The sequence below is a fragment of the Plecotus auritus genome (genome assembly GCF_963455305.1).
Source record: "Plecotus auritus genome assembly, chromosome: 5".
Classification (NCBI taxonomy): domain Eukaryota; kingdom Metazoa; phylum Chordata; class Mammalia; order Chiroptera; family Vespertilionidae; genus Plecotus; species Plecotus auritus.
The window spans coordinates 51,729,286-51,753,735 of record NC_137776.1 but is presented as its reverse complement, the minus strand read 5'-3'; the positions used below and the strand labels follow the sequence as shown (position 1 = coordinate 51,753,735).

Below are 24,450 nucleotides of genomic sequence, written 5' to 3'. Positions count from 1 at the left end.
CCATTTATTTGTATCTTATTCTATTTCATTCTTCAATGTCTTAGTTTTTTTAGTACAGGTCTTTTACCTCATTTAAATTTATTCCTAGATATTGTTTTTGACACAATTGTAAATGGGATTGCCTTTTTAATATCTCTTTCTGATAATTTGTTAATGTATAAAATTGCAACTAATTTCTGAATATTTTATATACTGCTACTTGACCCAATCCATTTATTACTTCTAATAGTTTGTTGGTGGAATCTTTAGGATTTTCTAATTATAACTTCTTTCATTTCTGATTTTATTTGGACCTTCCCTATTTTCTCTTGATGAATCTGGCTAAATAAAGTTTTATCAGTTTTGTTGGTCTCTAGTTCCTTTATTTCCGTTCCGATCTTTATTAATTCTTTCCTTCTACTCATTTAGGCTTTGTTTGTTCCTCTTTTTCTAGTTCCTTATAGGTTGAAGGTTATATTGAGATTTTTCTTGTTTCAACTGTGTACCATAAATTTGGGGTCATTGTGTTTTCATTTATCTCAAGGTATCTCTTAATTTCTTCCTTTATATTACTGTTAACCCATTCATTATTTAATAGCATGTTATTTAGCCTTACTGTATTTTTCAGTTTCCTAATAGTCACTGATTTCTAGTTTTATAGCATTGTGATAGAAGAAGAATCAGTTTTTAAAAATTTATTGAGACTTTTGTGGCCTAACATGAGGTCTATATTTAAGTGCACTGGAAAATGTTTCATGTGCACTTAACTGCTACTTTTTTTTTTTTTTTTTTAAGCCCATAGGCTCTAAGGCCACTATCTCCTTGTTGATTTTCTGTCCGGATGATCTATCCATTGATGTCAGTGGGATGCTAAAGATACCTACTATGACTGTCAGTCTCTCCTTTGTCCACCAATGTTTGCTTTATATATTTAGGTGCTCCTATATTGGGTACATAAATGTACCCAAGTAATAGCCTCTTGTTGGATTGATCCTTTTATCATTATGAAATGTCTTTCTTTCTCTCTTGTTACAGCCTTTGTTTTAAAGTCCATTTTGTCTGTCTGATATAAATATTTCTACCCCAGCCTTTTTTTCCCCTTTATATTTGCATGAAATACCTTTTTCCATCCCTTTACTTAAGAGTCTGTGTATCTTTCAATCTCTTGTAAGCAAAATATTTATGGGTCTTCTTTTTAATCCACTGAGCCACCCTATGTCTTTTAGTTGGAGCGTTTAGTCCATTTAAAGTAATTATTGTTAGGTATGCTTATTACCATTTTAATAACTTTCTCATTTATGTAGTTATCTATTTCTTTCTTATTCTCTTGCTAATTACTTTCTATGGTATGTTGTTTGAATTCCCTTCACTTTATTTCTTGTATATCTCTTGCAGTTTTTGGCTTGGAGTTACCATGTACTTCTTATATGCCAAGCTATGTTTTTAACAGTCCATTTTTAAGTTGATGATCACAAATTTGAACACATTCTAAAATCACTATAATTTTACTTAACCCTACCAAATCAATGTTTTGGTCATTTCTTTTTACTTTTTTGTCATCTCTATTTTGCTTGTTAGTTAACTTCAGACATTTTATTTTTTATTTCATGGTTTCTATCTCTGTTGAAATTCTCTCTGAGTTCATCTATTCTTCCCCTACGTTCACTGAGAATCCTTATAGCTAGTGTTTTGAACTCTCTATCTGGTAGATTGCTTGTTTCCATTTCATTCTTCTTTTCTGGAGATTTGTCCTATTCTGTCATTTGGGACATGTTTGTCTCCTCATTTTGGCTGATTCCCTATATCTCCTGGTCTTAGCAGAATGGCCCTAAGTAGTAGGGCCCAGTGGTGCAATTTCCTTGGACACCTGAGTTGAGTCTTCCAGGAGTGTCCTAATTGTGGGTTTTATGTGCCCAACTGTTGTAGTTGAGCCTTGACTGTGTTAGCACTGATCCTCAGGATGATTGGCTGTGAGGGCTGGCCGTGACTACAGAGGACACGCTATTGTGCACAGGCTTACATGCCAGCCAAGTCCACCCTTTGGGTTTGTTTGTAGAGCCGGTTGGGAGGTGCTCTGGTGTAGGCCAAGGTCAGCCTCCATTTGTGCCCAGTTTGGGGCCCCCCTGGTGGGAGCTACGAAGGGATTTGCCGTTGGTTGCCACCTGTGCTGGACTTAAAGGCGCTTGGGAGAAGCTATGCTGGGAATCAACGCTTGCTGCCACCAGTGCTGAGCATGGGGTCACTTGTGCCAGGCTTGGGCCTGCTTAGTACTGGGCACACTGAAGCCAGCCACTGCCTGTTTGGGGTTTGTAGGCCTGTGGGAGATTTTGGAGAGTTCACAATGTGAGCCGAGGCATGCTGCTTGTGTGGAAAAGCCCCTGGAAGGCTTGGGCCTGACACATGAGTGGGGTGGGGTCTCAGGGAGTTACCAGTGCAGAGGGGAACAGTGTTAGCCAGCTTAATGAAGAGTTCAGATTTGGTGCATGGCTGGGTGGGGAAAGGAGCTCAACCAAGGAGCAAGGAGCAATGATGCCTGCCAGTGCTTCTGACCCCTGGTACTTTTTGAGCTGTTGCCCCTGCACTGGAGCCCAGATCAAGTGAGTTTGCAAGTCCATGTGCAGGCTCTTCAAAAGGAACTCCAGCAGCCCTCTGCTTCACTCAGATGCAATCCTCACTGGTTTTCACAGCCAGATGTTATGGGGACTCCCCTTCCTGGCACTAGTGCCCCACTGGGACCCCTCGTCCTCAGGGGTATCTGCTCAGAGAAGATATCCCTTCTGATTCTTAATTGCCACATGTGGGTGTAGGACTTGCTGGTTCTGTGTATCAGTCCCTCCTACCAGTCTCGTCATGGCTTCTTCCTTATATCCTTAGTTATAGAACTTTTGTTCAGTGAGTCTTCATACGGTTGGTTCTCATCAATTTTCTACAATATTGATGTGGTCGTGGGAGGAAGAAAGCACAGTGTTTACCTACTCTGCTATCTTGCAAGGAAGTCTGAATGGATCTTTTTACCCATGCATTATTTTTCAGCATGGCTGAATTATGCAGATTTTCCAATGTTGACATATTTCATACAACATCACCCATTTCATCAGAAAAGTCTTTAAGTACTGGGGGGCTGTCAAATGTAGAGAGGCAGATACAAGTTTTCCAAAATCCTATTTGTGTTCAAAAGCTAACAATAAAGTATTAACAATAAATACTGTCAGTCATTCTCCTTGAATTTCCAGGCTTACTTGGTTCATTTTGGAAAAAATATCTGCCACATCCCTTGTCTGAATAACCATAGTTTGTCAGTTATTCTTTAAGAAAAAAAAAAAAATGGGTGGTTCAGCTCACAACTCAGTCTCACAAGTGCTTTTCCTGGGCACAACCACTGAAGTTCAGTAACTGAAGAAGTGCTTCCCCTTTCATCACACACAATATTGAACACACGTGTCCTCGAGTGGACAGATTTCATAAAATCTGTTTCTTGCCTTATTAGGAACATTCTTAAATGACACTAACTTTTTTTGGATTTAATTTTTTAAAAGTGACTGAGTGCACGCATGCCTGTGAATAACACGATGGCTATGGTACAGTTTGAAGTTCCTGCCTTGATTCATGCTGACATTAGCAGTTTTACCCACGAGGACTTTTCTATCAATGTCAACACAATGGAAAAGATAAATAACATCTTGGTGTTATTACGAGAGTTTTCATACCCAGTATACCGTAAAAAGGGTCTCAAGGAACCCCAGAATTCCAAGGCCCACATTTTGTGAACCTCAGCTTCAAAGGGAAATGTATACAGTATCAGGAACCTCACATGGCAGTATAACGATGCATGCTCTCACTCAGCTGTCTTCACTCCTGCCACTCCCCACTTCCTCACCCCTCCTGCCAGACCAGCAGGTGTGGCCTGTGGAGGAGCTGAATCCTCCAGTGTCACCAACAAGGATTCCCTTCACCCCAAACCTGGGTGCATGTTGGAACTAGCTGGAGAGCTTGAAAACATACTAATGCCCGTGTCCACCTCAGAGGTTGTGATTGGTCTGGGGGATACGGCCTGGGCACTGGGATATTTGAGCTCCCAGATGATTCAAAGGTTTGGTACAGTTTACGAACCACTGTTCTACCCTAGTGAACCTCCAAGTTTCCTTTAAAGCAGTGGTTTGCAACCTTTCTAATACCGCAACCCTTTAATACAGTTCCTCATGTTGTGGTGACCCCCAACCATAAAATTATTTTCATTGCTACTTCATAACTGTAATTTTGCTACTGTTAATGAATCGTAATGTAAATATCTGTGTTTTCCAATGTTGTGGTGACCCCCAACCATAAAATTATTTTCGTTGCTACTTCATAACTGTAATTTTGCTACTGTTAATGAATTGTAATGTAAATATCTGTGTTTTCTGATGTTGTGGTGACCCCCAACCATAAAATTATTTTCGTTGCTACTTCATAACTGTAATTTTGCTACTGTTAATGAATTGTAATGTAAATATCTGTGTTTTCCGATGGTCTTAGGCTCTACAGCAGCGGTTCTCAACCTGTGGGTCGTTCTCAACCTGAGCCGCTAGCAGGGTCACCTAAGACCATCGGAAAACACAGATAACTAAAATATATAATGCTCATGTAAATGTGTACCAATTGGGTGTGAATTACAATTTGTATTCTTACGTCAGATTTGCACTAATTCAATTTCAAAACTTCCACATGAAAGCAAGCAAGACTCATTTGCTTTAAAAATTGCAAGTTAACAAATTTAAACATGACTTAAATGACATTTATGGAGCCTTGTCTTAACAACAAAATAGTACAGAAATGTCAAACCTGAAGCAACTTATATTTGAGCTGAAATGCCCTCTATGCCTAAACCACTTTGTTAAAAGTGATTTTTTAAAAAGGTTTCTGATCTGTCTATCCTTGGCCATGTCAACAATGGAAATCACACCTCACTTATCTGACCAGTGAATCTAAAGATCTAAAGCTAAAGATTGGGCAGAGAAAAACAGAATAGCACTTGTTTATGTAACCAATATCCTTTCACCTTGTGCCACTGTTTTTCTCATGCAAGCAGACAGACAAGATGAGAACAAACATCTTTTCAAACTTCAGCCAAGTGGGAATGGGGAGAGGCGAGAGATCAGAGGAGGAGCCTACACAGGAATGCGTCTCAGCTCCACACTGGAAGCACCAGGGGGTGTATTCGAAATTCCCAGGCTGCACCAAGAACAATTAAATTCGTTTCTCTGGTGCAGGAAACCAGGCAATAGTAATTTTTTTTTTAAAATAAATCTTTATTCAGATTATTACAATTATTTCTCCTTTTTCCCCCCATAGCTCCCCTCCACCCCTTTCCCACCCCACCTTCTGCCCTTACCTCCCCCCCACTGTCCTCATCCATAGGTGTATGATTTTTGTCCATTCTCTTCATGAACCCCCCCATACCCCTTTCCCCCTGAGAATTATCAGTCCACTCCCTTTCTATGCCCCTGATTCTATTATATTCACCAGATTATTCTGCTCCTCAGGTTTTTAATTCACTTGATTTTTAGGTTCGCTTGTTGATAGATATGTATTTGTTGTTCATAATTTTTTCTCTTTATTTTTTTCTTCTTCCTCTTCTTTAAGAATACCTTTCAGCATTTCATATAATACTGGTTTGGTGGTGATGAACTCCTTCAGCTTTTTCTTATCTGTGAAGCTCTTTATCTGCCCTTCAATTCTGAATGATAGCTTTGCTGGGTAGAGTAATCTTGGTTGTAGGTTCTTGCTATTCATCACATTGAACATTTCTTGCCACTCCCGTCTGGCCTGCATAGTTTCTGTTGAGAAGTCAGCTGACAGTCGTATGGGTGCTCCCTTGTAGGTAATTAACTGTTTTTCTCTTGCTGCTTTTAATATTCTCTCTTTGTCTTTTGCTCTTGGCATTTTAATTATGATGTGTCTTGGTGTGGTCCTCTTTGGATTCCTTTTGTTTGGGGTTCTGTGGGCTTCCTGGACTTGTAAGTCTATTTCTTTCACCAGGTGGGGGAAGTTTTCGGTCATTATTTCTTCAAATAGGTTTTCAGTATCTTGCTCTCTCTCTTCTTCTGGCACCCCCATAATTCTGATGTTGGTACGCTTGAAGTTGTCCCAGAGTCTTCTTACATTATCTTCAACTTTTTGGATTTTTTTTTTTTGCTTTTTGCTTTTTCGGTTGAGTGTTTTTTGCTTCTTTGTATTTCAATTCTTTGACTTGATTCTTGTGTTCCTCTATTCTGTTTCTGGGTCTCTGTATAATATTTTTTATTTCAGTCAGTGTATGTTTAATTTCTAGTTGGTCCTTTTTCATATCTTCGAGGGTCTCGTTATATTTATCGGCCTTTTCTAGGATATTCTTAAAAAGTCTTATAACGGTGGTTTTGAATTCTATATCCAGTCGTTTGTTTTCCTCCATTTCTTTCTTTTGTGATCTGATTCTTTGACCCCGCATTTTCATTGATTCCCTGAGTTGGTAAGGTAGATATTTGTGCTAGGTTTCCAATATGGCCCAGTGGGTCTGCTTCCCCAGTTAACCTGAGGTGGACACTCTTGGTGCACCCCTTTGTGGACTGTGTGTACAGCCTTGTTGTACTTAAGTCTTTATTGTTGTTGGTATCACTGGGAAGAATTGACCTCCAGGCCAGTTGGCTGTAAGGATCAGCTGTGTTTATGCTGGGAGAAGCCCGGTGCTGGAGACAGCCCTATAGGATTAGACTTGCCAAATTGCAATAGCCTCTGTGCTCAGCTTGGATGGGGTGGAGTCTCAGTCTTGGCTTCCTGTCAGCCCCGCCCCTGCGCGCATGTGCGCTTTCAGTCCTCCGCCTTCCCCAGCTCGAGTCTCCGCCTGAGAGTCCAGACTCCCCCCACAAGAGCGTGGGTCCCCAGGGGCTCGCCTGGAACCGGGGTTCACTGCAGTCAGAACTGGGGCTCAGTGCATTCAGGAGCCTCTGACTCCCCTCCACCAGGGAAAGCCCGCGGCAACCTCCACAGCCCTTGTGCGTACCGGCGCGAGCGCGCTTTCAGTCCTCTGCCTTCCCCGGCTCCCGAGTCTCCGCCCGAGAGTCCAGACTCCCCCCACAAGAGCGTGGGTCCCCAGGGGCTCGCCTGGAACTGGGGTTCACTGCAGTCAGAACTGGGGCTCGGTGCAGTCAGAATCCTCTGACTCCCCTCCACTAGGGAAAGCCTGTGGCAACCCCCGCAGCCTTTGTGCGCACCGGCGCGCGCGAGTGTGTGCACTTTCAGTCCTCCGCCTTCCCCGGCTCCCGAGTCTCCGCCCGAGAGTCCAGACTCCCCCCACAAGAGCGTGGGTCCCCAGGGGCTCGCCTGGAACCGGGGTTCACTGCAGTCAGAACTGGGGCTCAGTACAGTCAGGATCCTCTGACTCTCTTCCACTAGGGAAAGCCTATGGCAACCTCCGCAGCCTTTGTGCGCACTGGCCCGTGTGCGCCTTCAGACTTCTGCCTTTCCCAGCTCGCGGTCGGAGGCTTCCTTCCCCCTTCCACCAGAGGAAGTCAGCCAGGCTCTCAGCCGCCCTTCCTCTCTGCGCGCACAAAGCCCCTTTGCCGTACCTCCAATTCTCTGTGAGCTTTTCTCCTTCCTTCTAGTTGTAGAATTTTCACTCAGCCTGCTTTCCTGTGGTTCTGGATGGTGTCCGTTCTGTCTTTTAGTTGTAGTTTTGAAATTGTTGTGCGAGGCAGCAGTTTAGGTGTTTACCTATGCCGCCATCTTGGTTTCTCCTTCGCAATAGTAATTTTTTAAAGTGTCCACCTCACCCCAAGTGAAACCTTTGTCTAGCAATGTAGAGACCACAGTTCTTTAGGCAAAGTTCAGGTCCCTAGCAATCTCCTTCAGAAAGCTCTGAGATTAAAATGATAAGCAGTTGAGAGATAAAAGTGCTACAAGTAGCAGTGGCTTATGAGGAAAAATGCTTATGAAATACTTTGATCTTTCATTCTTCAATAAAATAACCAATTTGAATCTCTGTGGCTTTAACCAAGATGCTAGTGTCCTGTGAAGATTAGGCTGAAGTTTTTCTAAGTGAGACTTGTACTCTGATATATTTTAATTATTACCAGGCCCCTGCTATGTGCCAGGCACTGGGGGATCCAAGACGGAAATCTCTATCCACCCAAAGTCTCTAGATTTATTAGAGAAATAGAGTCTACAAAATGTCAGTACAATATAATCCTTGGGGAGGAGACTATAGGAGCACCTAAACCAGGATTGGAAATTAGAGAAAGAAAAATTAGGCAGGAAATTGGAACATGTCTAGGCATTGGTGAGACAAAGTGACCTGAAGAAGTTGGGGAAGAAGGTTATTTTAGTAAGAGGGAAAACTACATACAAAGGGCTAACAGATGAAAACAGGAGGGAGCAGGGGGGCTGAGAAAGAGAATAAGTGAATGGGGGCTGGTCAAATTAAGAAAGGTGAAACAGGGAGGGCTTCCCCAGCCATGTTCAGGGGACTGACTTGTAGAAGGGGACAGCGAAGAACCACTCAAGTGGAGCATGGGGACTGTGGAAGAGCTCCTCTGGCTGTCGCCTCAGTGTGGTAAGCAGAGCTAGAGGCTGGCGAGGTGTAGGCAGGAGGGTCAGTTTTAGAAGATAAGAGGATCCCAAGACAGAACCAAGAGAGAGACTCCAGGAAAGTAAAGCTGATGAGAGTAGGACATGAGAGGGACTTTCACATTCCCCTTCTGCTCATAGACACTCTAGCAGCCGTTACATGAAACCTACAGTTGTAGGCAAGAGTCAGGGTCGCTCTCCCTGTTTTATAGGTAAGCAGGCTGAGAGATGGGGGAATAAGCCAGCATGAGAGTTTTAGTCTCTCATCTCTCTGTTTACATGTTCACACAGGGAAATGTTCTGGAGGTGGTAAGTTATAACTGCTTTCTAATGGTATAAAAATGAATAAAGAAACGTTAATATTGTTTGAAATGCTGGCACAGGGTGCCATTTTCTCATCAATATATATTTTCATGTAAATGAAAGTGTTTTTCAAAGGTGTAGGTCAGTGGTCGGCAAACTGCAGCTTGTGAGCCACCTGCAGCTCTTTGGCCCCTTGAAGTGTGGCTCTTCCACAAAATACCACGTGCGGGCGCGCACGTACAGTGCGATTGAAACTTCGTGGCCCATGCGCAGAAGTCGGTTTTTGGCTCTCAAAAGAAATTTCAATGGTTGTACTGTTGATATTTGGCTCTGTTGACTAATGAGTTTGCCGACCACCGGTGTAGGAGAATTAGAAACGTAAGAAGTGACAGAAGAGTCCTAAGCAAGAAGGAGAAATTTTCAATTTGTCAATTTATCACTCTATGTCTGAATAAAATGTGTTTTTTTAAATTATCAAAGCAAAACAAATTTCGTCAGATAAATTCTGTGCAAATCTTTGATCACACATAGCCTACCTACCTGAAACTAGATGAGAAGCAAGACCAGAAAGCTGGTTAGCACCAGGCAAACATTTACTGTAACTAATAATCACTTAGCATTTTTGGCCATGCACTGTTTCCATTAAATTTCCCAAGAAATAAAAGAAATAGATCATCAATACAGGTTGCACACAGCAAAGTGTTGATCATCTAGACCTTAAATTGCTTGCAGCATTCTGACTGGCCCTTAATACGATTAATTTATAGTTTAAAACTGGGTCACTTAATGGGAGGCTTGTTAAAACTTTCAAGAAATAGTCACTTTTGTCTGTTTGGACTTCTCTCCACCCTCGCTTGGTTTCACAATGACTCCAAAATGCTCAGTATTCCGTACCTGTGTGTCCCCCCCCCTCCCTTTATTCCATTAAAAATCCACTTGTGCAGAAAAACTGGAGAATTTCTGTGAGAAACTGTTAATGCGATTTGCAATGTGGAGTTAAAATGTTATCTTTGTTCACTAGCCTTCAGTGAACTGTTCTACAATTGTTTCCAATTACCTAAACCATTTCTATAATAATCAGACTCATTTTAAAGTTAGAACCATTTAGCTTCAGGAAAGCTTTAGTAAAAGTTTTAGCAAACAGTACATTAAGTGATTCATTTAAAAAATACTAAATTAATTGTATCAAGGGACAGTCAGAATGTAGCAAGCAATTTAAGGTCTACCAATACTTTGCTGTGTACAACATGAAATTAATATAATATTGTATGTCAATTGTGATTGAAAAAAAACACTCTCTTTAAAAAACAAATTACTGAAAATGATGAAATACATCATCCAAATAATAAATGTTTTAATCCCCCACCCCCCCAAAAAAAAGAGTTGCTTGGAATTCAGTTTAACTTTGTTCTATATGGTCAAGTAGCCATAAAAACTGGAAGCAAAATGGCATGGTGTTCAAGCTTCTCAAGTGGCCACTCTTCATTAAAGATTTAATGGTAAAAAGAACATGCTTTGCTGACGAAAGAGGAAATTTCTGGTCATGATCAGAAAATGTTCCCAAATGTCGAACAGGCAAATGATGGATGCAAAAAAATGGATCCCAAAAGGAAACATCAACAGCAATAAAATTACAGAGCAGGGTATGAAACTATTATTATTCCTTGATGGCACCTCAGGGCAGCATATTTACCTTCTTTCCATAACTTTCCACTTACCAACTTAAATGTCAAGGTTTTTAAAGCTTTGGGGTCATCTACAATCTTCTGTAAATTAGCAGCCACTGAAAAATACAAACATGGAGAAAAGTGTTCAAATTATTTCCCGTAACATTGGATTTTCACATCAGTGATTCAGAAAATTTGACTAATGATGCAATTAGCTGCAAAATTATTTTTCACAGACATTGTGAAATCCATATAAATGGCCAAATTACTCTCCTGTATTTTCTACACCAACTTATATCTTCGGTACATCAGAATTAATAATGTACAGTTGATTTAGAACTAACTGTACACTGACCTCACTTTCAGAAAATAAGATGAGAAATGACTTTCTCATGCAGTGTGGAAATGACAGCAGTGTTTCCACCACTTGGTTTTCCTCTTCACCCACTACTCAGAGATGTCGGAGCCAGGAGAGGGCAGCACAGCACCCAGAGGAGAGGTAGTCAGACGACACCGTTTCTTAGGAAATAACAGGTCAGCACATTTGAACTCCTGTCCTGTAAATTCACTCAAATTTCTGCGCCCATTTTTATCAAAGCCACAAAATGCAGTGTATGACTTGGGCATATGTTTTAACGTTTTCAGAGCACAGTGATCTGTCAGACCAGTGAAGGGCCACCTTGAACACGTCCCAAGCCCTGTGAACAGGGTCGAGCACTCGAGGCTGTCAGTGTGAAGCTCCATAGTGAAGATATGTTTCCACTATTAGCTGGATTCATCAGAGACCTGCCCCATTCTCCATGGTGTCATGATATATTTGATAGTCTAGGAGAGGAGTCAGCCCTTCCCGCTTACTCCGCTGGCTTAGGGTACAGTTTATGAACAATATTACCAAAGGTAATGATGACAGAGATTTCCTGCCTTCCTCTTCCCATACCCAACTTAACATGGAAAGCACTGAAAGTCAGGTGAGGGCTGCTGGGTAGGAAAGGAGCAGTTACTATCCAGGAAATCAGGGAACAGTTTTTTCATTATCAAAATTATCTGCTGCTTCACTAATTAGGTTATCTGAATATTTTAAGATAAAAACATTTAAGATACATAATAAATGTATAAATAAACGTATATTTTGAGAAAAGTGTTTCAAGTACAATGCTTTCAAGTAGAAAGAAATCTGCAAATTGTATTTTTCACTGAGGTTAACTGAAAACGTAGATACATAGATTTTATGCAAATTAGTTTATTTCATTTAATCCAGGGGTGGGGAACCGTTTCACTGCTAAGCCATTTGGATATTTATGACATCATTCGTGGGCCATACAAAATTATCCACTTAAAAATTAGTCTGCTATATTTGGTCAAACATTTAATTAACTCGCCACTCATGCCCTGGCAGGGCCAGACCAAATGACTTCGTGGGCCTTATATGGCCTGTGGGCCAGACGTTCCCCACCCCTAGTCTATCAGCTGCAAAGGGGAAAAACTGAAAATCATATACAGCAGGCCCCCCTTGTCCACAGGGGATATGTTCCAAGACCCCAGTGGATGCCTAAAACTGTGGGTAGTACAGAACCTATATTGTCTGTTTTTCTCTATATATACATACATATATACCTTTTCATTTAAAGGAAGCACTTTGCAGTTTCTGTTTTGCATATCTGAATTGCCAGCATCACTATTCTTGCGCTTTGGGGCCATTATTAAGCAAAATAAGGGTTACCTGAACAAAAGCACTGTGATACTGCCACAGTCACTATGACAACCAGGATGGCTACTAAGTGACTAACTGGCAGGGAACGTATATAGAGTGGAGGAGCTGGACAGGATTCACATCTGGGTCAGATCAGCGCTGTACGGTGTGAAATTTTATACAACTCGGAATAGAGTGCAGTTTAAAATGTAACTATTTCTGGAATCGTCCATTTAATATTTTCAGACCATGGTTGACCATGGGTAACTGAAACTGCAGAAAGCAAAACCAGGGAGAAGGGGGGCTACTGTACTCAACATGGCCTATTTCTCTTTCTAAACCATAATGACAAGCATTGCTTTCCCTTTCTCTGTGGCCCTCCTAGCACTTCCATTCTGAGCGATCTGCAAAGTTTCATTTATGGTAATATTCCGTTCATCTTTCTCTCCTCTTTCTTTTGTCCACACAAACTCACACACACATCAGGTAGATCCTGGGTCGCCAATCTGTATAGTTATCATCACCAAACTCCTTTTGGCCTCCTCACCAGCTTCCTGACATAGTTCAGAAACTAAAGTCATCTGGTAATCCAAGCCAGAAACTAGAGCTCCTGGAGGGAAAAGCCTTGCCCACCAACGCCAGTACTGACGATGACAGGGCATCTTGTATGCGAATTGCAGCAGCTTTTTCTGACAACACTAGAGTGTTCTAATAGCTTGGATTTGGGCTGATTTCACGAGTGGCCATAAAGTCTTTATAGGAATCTCAGTCCTTTCGTGCAAGTCTCTCAGTTGATGTGGATGATTTACTGCCTTGTTCTGGGTCATCTATTTCCAGTCTGTTCTCTAAAGTGCCGCCAAAAGCAGGCTGTCCTGCCCTAATCACACCCCTCTCTGCTGTGCTCCGTGTGTCCTCGGGCCGATTTCCAAGGATCATGGCTGAGCAAGTTGTAGACTGGAGGGCAAGACTGAGTGGCCAGCATCTTAAACAATCATCCCAGAAAAACCACGCTCCCCAACTGTGAACCTCGGGGACATTAGAAATTCAAATTCTGTCTACAGCTCAAAGCAAAAATAGCAAAACTGGCCTCTTACCTGATTACTTATCCCAGCTGCTAGGCGTATTTTCAATTTAGATGATTCTAATTTGTTGTAAAGTGCTATAAAACACCTTCATTTAACTGACATCACATAAAATTCAGGGTGATGCTAATTTCTCTCCCAGCAGCAATGCTCATTAAAAAGATGGGTGTCACCGTTTTCTCCCTTCTCCTGACTGTGCACCTGGGTTTCAGCAATAAAAATGCTCCTTACCTGGAACGTGAGCTGAGAAGAAAGGGCTGGGTAGATACGACTGATTGTAAGAGCTTCTTAAGTATGTGCTCATAGCACCGAACTTCGCGTTTTAAGGTATTCTAGTTTCCAAAAAGTATGGGGCTTCTGAACCTGCTTATTCAGTGGCCATCAACTCATTTCCAATTCCTCACGGCTTTCCCCAAATAAAACCCATCTCCGGGTATCTAACAGGCTCTGTAATCTTCTTTGAGGTCATCCCTTCCCTCCTTCCAGCCCTCTCTCTTCAGCCACAAGGGCTTTCTCCTTCCTCTGTCTGTTGGCCACACGAGACACAGGTAACACTCACAAAAGCTCCAGGGATTGTGGCATTCCAGCCCTACCACTGGGGCTACGTGATTCCTTTGTGGTCAAGCTATTTTTTTGTGTTCCTGAGTCATGCTTTAGACGTGAATGCCGGTCAGGGCTAGAAGTTTCTATTTGCTCTTTTGGATAACATTTGCTCTGAAGTATGGTAAGTACTCTGCTTTATGAAACTAGTAATATCATTAACAGCCATATGAAAAAGATGCTACTGCTTAATACCTCCCCAAATGTAAATACAAGCAAGGCAGCAAAGCTGATGTTTCTTTGACAAATGGTGTCAGGCATTCTCCCGACAGTTTCCTCTATAAAACCCTGGTACTACTCAAACTCGCCACATCGTGACAGAAATATAACAGCCATATAATGACTATTTTACTATGTTTGTATTCTGATTAGTCAAAAGATACACTTTTCCCCCCATATACCAGTATATTTCACAACAACCTCAAATAGTACTGATGTTCTGGTGGCTGTGAGTTGAATTGAGATATCCCCAAATAAAAGCTGTGTGGAAAAGCACACCAGTGAACACCGAGTCTGATGTACTTCCCTAGTAGGAAATTTCTGAGATAACACAAGAGCTTAGACTTGGGTTACCTGACAAGGTGATGATGTCACAATATTGTTTTCTCCAAAGATATACCTTGAACATCTGCTCTGTACACTGTATTGCTTAGAGAGGCAGGATGAGAGTGCACAGAAAGAAAAATGGGTGACAAAAGAGAATCCAAGCTCTGAGTAAGGAGACGACATGAGGGTGGGTTTCTCATGGATACTGCTTTAACACTGATGCAAAATTATGGCTTACGCCCTAACCGGTTTGGCTCAGTGGATAGAGCGTCAGCCTGCGGACTGAAAGGTCCCAGGTTCGATTCCGGTCAGGGGCATGTACCTTGGTTGCGGGCACATCCCCAGTAGGAGGTGTGCAGGAGGCAGCTGATCGATGTTTCTCTCTCATCGATGTTTCTAACTCTCTATCCTTCTCCCTTCCTCTCTGTAAAAAATCAATAAAATACATATAAAAAAAAATTATGGCTTACTAACAATAATAAAAGATTTACCCTGTTATTTCTCCTAAATCCCCAGGCTCTTATATTTATGAGATGAGTATAGCATAGTGTATAAGAGTCTGACTACTCCAGCCAGAGGACCTGAATTCAAATCCTCCCTCCTACTTAGAGCTGTGTGACCCTATAAACTTGCAAGATTACTTAGCCTTTTGGTGCTTGGGGCTCTGTATCTTTAAAATGTGGGTATTAACAGTGCCTAACGGGTAGAATTGTTTAAAGAACTGAGCTCATGGGGGCGGGGAGTGAGAGATCAATCAAAGGACTTGTATGCGTGCATATAAGCATAACCAATGGACACAGACAGTCGGGGGGTAGGAGTGGCTGGGGAGAGGTCAATGGGGGGAAAAGGAGATATATGTAATACTTTAAACAATAAAGAATTTAAATAAAAAAAAACTGAGCTAATACACACAAAGGGCTTAGAACAGTGCTTAATATATAGCAAGTGTTAATAAATATTAGCTTATTATCTCTACCCTGGACAACTGCATATATTTATTAACTGGTTTTCCTTGTGTTAGCTCTTAACTCCTCCTCATGAGCCCCTTTTCTCACACTCACCAGAGTTACTCATAGAATCTAAATCATCAACTGGAATGTGTTGCCTCTGTAGGTAATACCGTTTAACTGTTCACATCAACTTCAGGATAAAAATCTAAGCTTTTTGGCCCATGAGACCCTCTGTGGTCCAGTCTCAACCTACCTCTTCAGTTTATTTTCTGGATTTTCCCAGGAAGGGCTCTGTAACCCCCACGATCCTCAGGATCTCTACCATTATGTGAAGAGGTAATTCATTACAGATCTGATATCCTCACTAGATTCAAACTCTTTTAGAACCCAGACAAAATCTTCTTCACCTCTGCAAAAGGTAAACGTTTGAAATACATCCACATACACCGAACTGGCCACTTCTCACCACCTCCGCCCGCTGCTACTACCCAAGTACAGCCACCATCACTGCTCGTCTGGACTGATACAACAGCCTGTGGTCTCCCTGCTTCCATTCCTGTTCCTCGATGGCATGGCCACCCCCCAGCAGTCAGCTGAGCCTTCTAACATGTAATCAGACCATGCCACTTTTTTATTCAAAACCCTCTGATGGCATTACAGCTCAGGGTAAAAGCCACAGTCTCCACGATGGTCTACAAACCCCACCTGACCTGACCTCATGCCTCACCACTCTGCTGTAGCCACAATGGTCTCCGTGCTCACCCTCGAGCATTCAAAGCAGGCTGCTACCTGAGAACCTCTATCTGCCATTCCCTAAGCTGGAAGTAAAGGCCCCTCCTTCATGACCTCCTCCCTCCTTTCCTTCCAGCTTCTGCCCAAATGTCCCTGGTTAGCCTAGTAACATCCCCACTATCACCTCATTCCCTCTGTCTTTCCCCAGAATGTTTCCTTTTCATAGCACCAAACATACTACATTTTTATGGGTAAATTTTGGATGCAGCCCGTCATTTAGCCCCCACATCTAGAGCATAAGCTCCAATGAGTACAGGAACTTTTATCTACCTTGTTCACTGCTATGTTCCTAGGGCTTGACATATAGCAAGTGTCAATTTACAGGGTTCTAAAAACCCTAGGGTAGGACCTGAAGAATTAATCATATCTTAGAACAGTGGTTGGCAAACTCATTAGTCAACAGAGCCAAATATCAACAGTACAACTATTGAAATTTCTTTTGAGAGCCAAATTTTTTAAACTTAAACTTCTTCTAACGCCACTTCTTCAAAATAGACTCGCCTAGGCCGTGGTATTTTGTGGAAGAGCCACACTCAAGGGGCCAAAGAGCCGCATGTGGCTCACGAGCCGCAGTTTGCCAACCATAGTCTTAGAAGATATTCTACAAACGTGTCTCTTAAGCAACAATCCCATTTAGTTTTCCCAAAGCAAATAAGTGAACTCTGGGCTCATCACAAATGAATATTGGGTATCCTAGGCAACCATTACTTTAGAGATTGGCCATTTTTCATTGTTTTTTCCCCCAGAGATGACAGTCTAGGTCACTCCCCGGGCCACTCCCATATCAGTATAGGTGCTATCCCAGAGGAAGGGAATCTACAATGGGTAGCAGAGGACATTGGTAGCATCAGTGTGGCCTCACGACTAGACGTGGCCGTGGGGACTAGCAGTCACACTAACCTAACTTCCCCTCTTACCGCTCTCCCATGCAAAGAGACCAGCTAGCTATTCCTGGAGAAACGCTCCCCGGGGGATCCATGCAGACCAGGGGGGACTGTCAGGGACACTGTGGTGTGCAGCCCAGGTCTCCTGGCAGGAATGACTCTCAGCCACATTCCTCCTTGGGAATTCCCTTTAGGCAAAGAGTGCTGTCTCATTCTGGGTCAGGCCCTCCTCAAAGGCAGCCCACATCCAAAGACTGGCAATGGGAGGGGGAGGGGCAGGGCCCTGTTCCCTCAGGGAAGGACAAACCGAAGGGTCATCACAGATCCAAAGCTCCCTGTGGACTTAGCTGAGGTGTTTGCTGTGATTCAGAAGCAATTTAATTCCTCCATCTGCCAAATTCTACTTCCTATATTGCTTCACAGAGGTGGATCATGAAAGCATGCCTCAAAAAACTGCTTGCATGTGAATCTATGTCTCTGAGGTTTTTTCCTAGAAAACCTTAAGACTCTGTCCAAGGATGAACTGGCGATAATCACCTGAGAAGGCCATTTCCATTATCAAGTGTATAAGACAGTGTAAATCATAAATGAAATATTATAGAGGAAATGGGAAATATGTATATCGCACGGCATTTTCTTTGCATTTCACTCAGAATTCTGGGTGGTGATAAAAAACAGTAGTTAGAAGAGATTTTGGGAATGTTACAGGTACTATAAGCAAGCAGCTTTGAGACCAAAATGTCAAATACACTTGAATATTAGTAATTATTTACATATAAAAGGAAAGGATTATGGGAAATAAATGAAAATACACTTGCCATTCTCCTTAAAGTTCAGGTAAATTCCAGTTCATTAGTGTTATCTTGGCATAATAAAAAATTGTGAAACAGCTTAAAATAGCTAAACTGGCTGGAATCAAATCTGTCCTTTAAAGTATAATCATAACATTGATATTCTGACGCTAAATGTCCTTGACTGTCTTTAAAATAGAGTTTTATGAACTGGACCACAATGTTTTAATGGAAGTGTCCAATAATCATCATGCTATCTATTATTGCTCATTTTGAAAGCAATGAAATTGTATAATTATTGAAGCTTCATTTAGCTGGTAGAATCAGTGTGTATACAGTTTAATCCTCTTTAGAATGAGGACAAAGAAAGTAAAAAAAAAAAAAAAAAACTATATGAAGAATGACTAAACTTTAAAATCATGCCTGCCAAGAATACCCAACATTCATCTGAGATGAACGGGAGAATTAGTTTATTTGCTTTGGAAAAACAAAGAGGGTTATTGCTTGGGAGATATATAGTGTCTTGATTTGGAGTTTTTAGTGTTATAACTCTCTAAATTGCAGGCAAAACTCTGTGTGCACATTTCTGGGGAGAGGGTTTGTATAGCTTTCACCAGATTCTCAATGGGGTCATGTCCCTTATAATCTTAACAATCACTGTCCCAAATGCTTACTAACATCTTCTCTTAGAGATAGGGCCTTTTGTATGTTTGTAACAGTCTTACTGTAGTTGACATATAATAAACTGCACATATTTAAAGTGTACAATTTGTTAAGTTTTGACATATGTGCAAACATTAGTGAAACCGACACCATATGCAAGATAATAAACATATTCATCACATCCAAACATTTCCTCACACCCTTTGTTACTCTCCCCATCTTCCCTCCTTGCGCTTCTTTCTACTCTCTCCAGAAAATAACCCTGTCACTATAGATTAATTCACATTTTTCTACAATTTTATACAAATGGAGTCAGATTTAGTGTATACTCATTTTGTCTGGCTTTTCTCACATCATAATTACTTTGAAATACATCTATGTTGTAGCATTTATCAATAAATCAGATTTTTTTAAATTTTTTTAAAGGCGTGTTAATTGGAGAAACCAAGATGGCGGCATAGATAAACACCTAAACTGCTGCCTCACACAACAATTTCAAAACTACAACTAAAAGACAAAACGGACATCATCCAGAACCACAGGAAGGCTGGCTGAGTGGAAATTCTACAACTAGAAGGAAAGAGAAAAGCACAGTGAGACTCAGAGGAGCTGCAGGAGGCAGAGGTACTGAGATGCGCGCGCGGGAGAGGACTGTCAACTGAGTGCACGGCTGGCTTTCTCAAGTGGGAGGGAGACAAAACCTCCCGACTGCGCTGAACTCCAGTTCCAGGCGAGACTCTGGGGACCCAGACTCATACGGGGTGAAACTAGACTATCAGGAAAGAGAAAAGCACACTGAGACTCAGAGGAACTGCAGAAGGCAGAGGTATGGAGGCGGGCAACTGAGTATGCGGCTGGCTTTCTCAAGTGGGAGGAAGACAAAAGCTCTTGACTGCACTGAACTCCAGTTCCGGGAGAGACTCTGGGGACCCAGACTCATTCGGGGAGAAAATGGACTGTCTGTCAGCGAGCAGAACTCGAGGGCAGCTTTCTCTCAGAGGTGCTTGCAGCGATTACCACAGGACACTGAGACACAGGGGCCTCTTAGGGCAGGGCTGATGGGAAACAAATGCTGTCTGCTCTGCCCTGAGACTCTGCCCCATCCAAGCTGAGCACAGAGGCTTTTGCAAGTCTTGTCTCATAAGGGTGTCTCCAGCACAGAACTTCTCCCAGCATAGACATAGCTGATCCTCACAGCCAATTGACCTGGAGGTCAATTCCTCCCAGTGATACCAACAACAATCAAGACTTAACTACAACAAGGCTGAGCACACAATCCACAAAGGGGTGCACCAAGAGTGTCCTCCTCAGGTAACTGGGGAGGCTGAGCCACTGGGCCCTATAGGACACCTAGCACACAAAGCCATTCTATCAACTCAGGGAAGCAGCCAAAATGCAGAGACAAAGAAACAGATCACAAATGAAAGAAATGGAGGAAAGCAAATGACTGGATATAGAGTTCAAAATCACGGTTATAAGGTTTTTCAAGAATTTTCTAGAAAAGGCCGATAAATTTAGTGAGACCCTCGAGGATATGAAAAAGGACCAACTAGAAATTAAGCATACACTGACTGAAATAAAGAATAATATACAGAGATCCAACAGCAGACTAGAGGATCACAAGAATCAAGTCAAAAATTTGAAATACAAAGAAGCAAAAAACACCCAACTGGAAAAACAAAAAGAAAAAAGAACCCAAAAATATGAAGATAGTATAAGGAGCCTCTGGGACAACTTTAAGCGTACCAACATCCGAATTATGGGGGTGCCAGAAGAAGAGAAAGAGCAAGATATTGAAAACACATTTGAAGAAATAATGACAGAAAACTTCCCCCACCTGATGAAAAAAATAAACTTACAAGTCCAGGAAGCGCAGAGAACCCCAAACAAAAGGAATCAAAGAGGACCACACCAAGACACATCATAATTAAAATGCCAAGAGCAAAAGACAAAGAGAGAACTTTAAAAGCAGCAAGAGAAAAACAGTTAGTTACCTACAAGGGAGTACCCATACGATTGTCAGCTGATTTCTCAACAGAAACTATGCAGGACAGATGGGAGTGGCAAGAAATATTCAAAGTGATGAATAGCAAGAACCTACAACCAAGATTACTCTACCCAGCAAAGCTATCATTCAGAATTGAAGGTCAAATAAAGAGCTTCACAGATAAGAAAAAGCTAAAGGAGTTCATCACCACCAAACCAGGATTATATGAAATGCTGAAAGGTATTCTTTAAGAAGAGAAAGAAAAAGAAAAAGGTAAAGATAAAAATTATGAACAACAAATACATATCTATCAAGTGAATCTAAAAATCAAGTGAATAAAAAACCTGATGAACAGAATAATCTGGTGAATATAATAGAATCAGGGGCATAGAAAGGGAGTGGACTGACAATTCTCGGGGGAAAGGGATATGAGGGGTGAGGGAAGAGACTGGACAAAAATCATACACCTATGGATGAGGACAGTGTGGGGGGGGTAAGGGTATGGGATGGGGTGGGTACTGGGTGGAGGGGAGCTATGGGGGGAAAAAAGAGGAACAACTGTAATAATCTGAATAAAGATTTTAAAAAATAATAATTCATTCCTGTTTATTGCTAAGTAGCATTCTATGGTATGGATGTACTATAGTTTGTTTATATAGTCAACACTTGATGGATGTTTGGGTTGTTTCAAGGCTTGCTGTTACAAATAAAGCTTTTACAAGTCTTTGTGTACACTTGGGTAGATACCTAGGATTACAATGGCTGGATCATATGGTAGATGAATGTTTAACTTAAAAAAAATTGCCCAAATGTTTTCTAGCGTTATTGTACCATTTTTATGTTTTCACCAGCACTGTCTGAGAGTTTCAGTTTCTTACATACTTGCCAACACTTGCTATAACCAGCCATTTAAATTTTAGCCATCCTAATTAATGTGTAGTGGTATCTCACTGTAGTTTTAATTTGCATTTCCCTAGTAGTGCATTTTTCCACGTGCATATTTTGGTAGAGTATTTTAATGGCTGACTTCTGACTAAAAACAGTAAATGGGTATTGGAAATGTGAAGCAAAAGATTGTATGAAAGTATTAAGGATTTCCATAAATACAAGTGTTTTTTTTTGGATTAAGTAGAAGGCTTTTTCTTATAAAACCCAAATGCCTTTGCTAAGGAACCACAGGTATTTCTGCATTCTAGAGGTAAGCTGTTCAGAGAGTGCCTATCAGATCTTCTAGCTCATCTAGTAAATCACACACACACACACACACACACACACAGCTTCTGCCCATATCTTAGAAAATCACCTAGAGCTTCCTGTACAGTTCAGAAACCTCAACCTTCTTCCACTAGAGCTTTTTAAATGTGTAGGGCATGAGTTTGAGTAGAATTAAGAGAACAAAGTGATCATATCAAGAAGGCCGAAGAGATAAGACACAGGAAATCCAACCAACTTTGATTTCTAGAGGCACAAAGAAGGTCTTTGCCATTTACAACAACAAGGTCTATTTAATTATGCTGGGTGTCTAGATCCCAAGAGGAGTCTTATAGCCAGAAGCAATGATGGAAACATTAACAAAGACTACATGTTCTAATATATATGGCCTGAAGATAAAACACACTCTGGGATTCTACTGACAATCTCACAACCATTGCTGAGGGAAGACTTCCATGTAGCAGGTACTACAAATGAAGACAACAGGGCAACTCTGTATGAGACTAAAAACAATGTGTGTCTCCTTCAATGCATATAATAACAAAGTGACTTTAATCAGCTTTCAGCTGTTTTTATGACCTTGTCAAATCATACAAATTCTAGAAAAGGTTCTAATCTGTCAGAGAATATATCGCAAAGGGAAATGAAACACTGAATCTTACAGAACCAACTTTTTTTCTTATTGTCACTCTTGTTTTACCCTGATCTGTTTTATGGAGGGTTTTTAATAGTCACCTATTAATAGGACACAGCTTAACCTAGTGGCTTCTGGACTGGGAGAAACTTTGGAAAAATGTAAATTAAGGAGACAGTAATCGCACTGATATGAGAAATGCTACTTAAATTATGGGTCTACGCAGCCAACGAGGGCAGAGCCATCTGGCATAAACACAAAGAGAGGAGAAGCCTGGAGGATGCTGAGCTGGCGTGTGATGGCAGCCTTCCGGAGAGAAGCATTTCTTGCACATGTGCCAGCCCAGGTGGAAGGGGAGAGAGCGGGGCTTCTGTTTACATCATGAGGCAGTGACAGAGGACTTCTATTTTATCTTCATTTCTTGCTTTTTTTCGCTTTGCTTGTGATATATTCCAAAGCATTTAAATTAAGGGGTCAGTGGCCAGTAAAAGGTACAGAGCAAGATTGAATAATTCACTTCTTTAATAATAAGTCAAGACAATTCAAGAATTGAGTGGGACTTTTCTGAAGGCTAGGCCCATAATCTAAAAAATAAAGGACAGGAAATCTAACCCTGTTTGTAATAATTAATATGCGACTAGAAAACCACCTTCCCTGTGCCTCAGACCAGTGAAATTCAAGTAGCCAATTGACAAAATGTTTACCCATCCACATGAGATATGGAGCGCCACCAGAATGTAAATCAACCATTGCTTCCTTCATTGAGAAAGTCCTGCTACCAAAAAAAAAGTCAGCTGTACTATACAATGTGCTTAACAATGCAGTTGGTTGACACTGCAGCATAAGACAGTGCCTGGCTCACACTCTGAGTAGTGTTATTTTAGACTGTTTCCAAAATAATATTAACCTCCACCATCCTTGGTGGATTGGCATGGATCAAGTATAAGAAAACTGGCTGTGTTATATAGAGAAAGATGCAAATTGACCGTACCTCTGCAACGCCCATCAGCCAATCAGGAGTGAGTATGCAAATTAACTCAACAAAGATGGTGGGTTAATTTGCATATGCAGGCACGGAGTGGCCAGGCGGGGTGGGACGCTTGCTATGAGGAGGAGGGCTGGGGGCGGAGGGAGCTACAGGAGCGGCGCCTTGGGCCAGGAGCGAAGACTGCAGGTTCCCCAGCTGCGGGGCGGGAACTTCTGCCACATCACCATGGCACCGCGGTGAATGTTTGCGCCGAGCGTTCGGGGTGGGACAGGGAGCTTGCAGTCTTCGCTCGCGGTGCTCGGGCCAGGAGCGAAGACTGCAGGTTCCCCGGCCAGGGTGCCAGAGGAAAACCAGTGCCAGCAGCCAGGTGAAGGAAGGCCTATTCTTGCACGAATCTTCATGCAACAGGCCTCTAGTCTCTAATAATAAGGTAAAATATCTAAATGAAACTTTTTGCAGGAACTTCATAATTAGTGGCAGAAGAAGAGATGAAGAAAAAATTATGGGAGATGGAAGAACTTATGGAATATAAAAATTGAATACTTCATAAAAAGCGTCTGGTCCCAGTGTCTTATTCAATTTAACATTTGTCCTGTAGTCTTACTTTTTTAAACAATGTACTGTTAATTGTTGCATGAAGATCTGTTGGGATGGGTTTGGCAGACTTTCACTTTGTAACTGAAGTTTTGATCTTACCCAGTAAAGAGTGAGACATGACTGTCCAGAACAAAGTTCTCACTTTAACAGTTAAATCGGAAAGGCCATTTCTGCTACCTTCTCCTGCACCCTTCTCCCCCTTCCCTGATGCAGGGGGACTGCACAGAGGCTAACTGCCTGCAGAGTTCTGGGTGGGATTCTGGGAAGAGGCGATACTTAACCTACTTCCTGAAAGAGTAGGAGTTTGCTGGGGGAATGGGAGCATGCAGGTCTAGAGGAAGAGCACGTGGAAGACCAGAGTGGAGCATGTCTATGAGCTGCCTATAGGGGTCTGGACACTGGGGCGAGACTGGAGGTGAGGGATCATGGGAGATACAGGTGAGGAAGCCAGCAGGGGCCAATCACCTAGGCCTTGTCCACCTCAGAGTGTGGACTCTATCGTGTA

General features: G+C 41.9%; 1 protein-coding gene across 5 annotated transcripts in view; it reads right to left on the bottom strand.

Annotated features, from left to right (window-relative positions):
• STK39 (serine/threonine kinase 39) overlaps nt 1-24,450 on the bottom strand; it is a 332,909-nt gene that overhangs the window by 50,982 nt on the left and 257,477 nt on the right. For all 5 annotated transcript variants that reach the window (XM_080670642.1, XM_080670643.1, XM_080670644.1 and 2 more), the window contains exon 17: nt 10,581-10,645. In XM_080670642.1, coding sequence (XP_080526768.1) covers nt 10,581-10,645 — 65 coding nt within the window. The remainder of the gene's footprint in view (nt 1-10,580; nt 10,646-24,450) is intronic.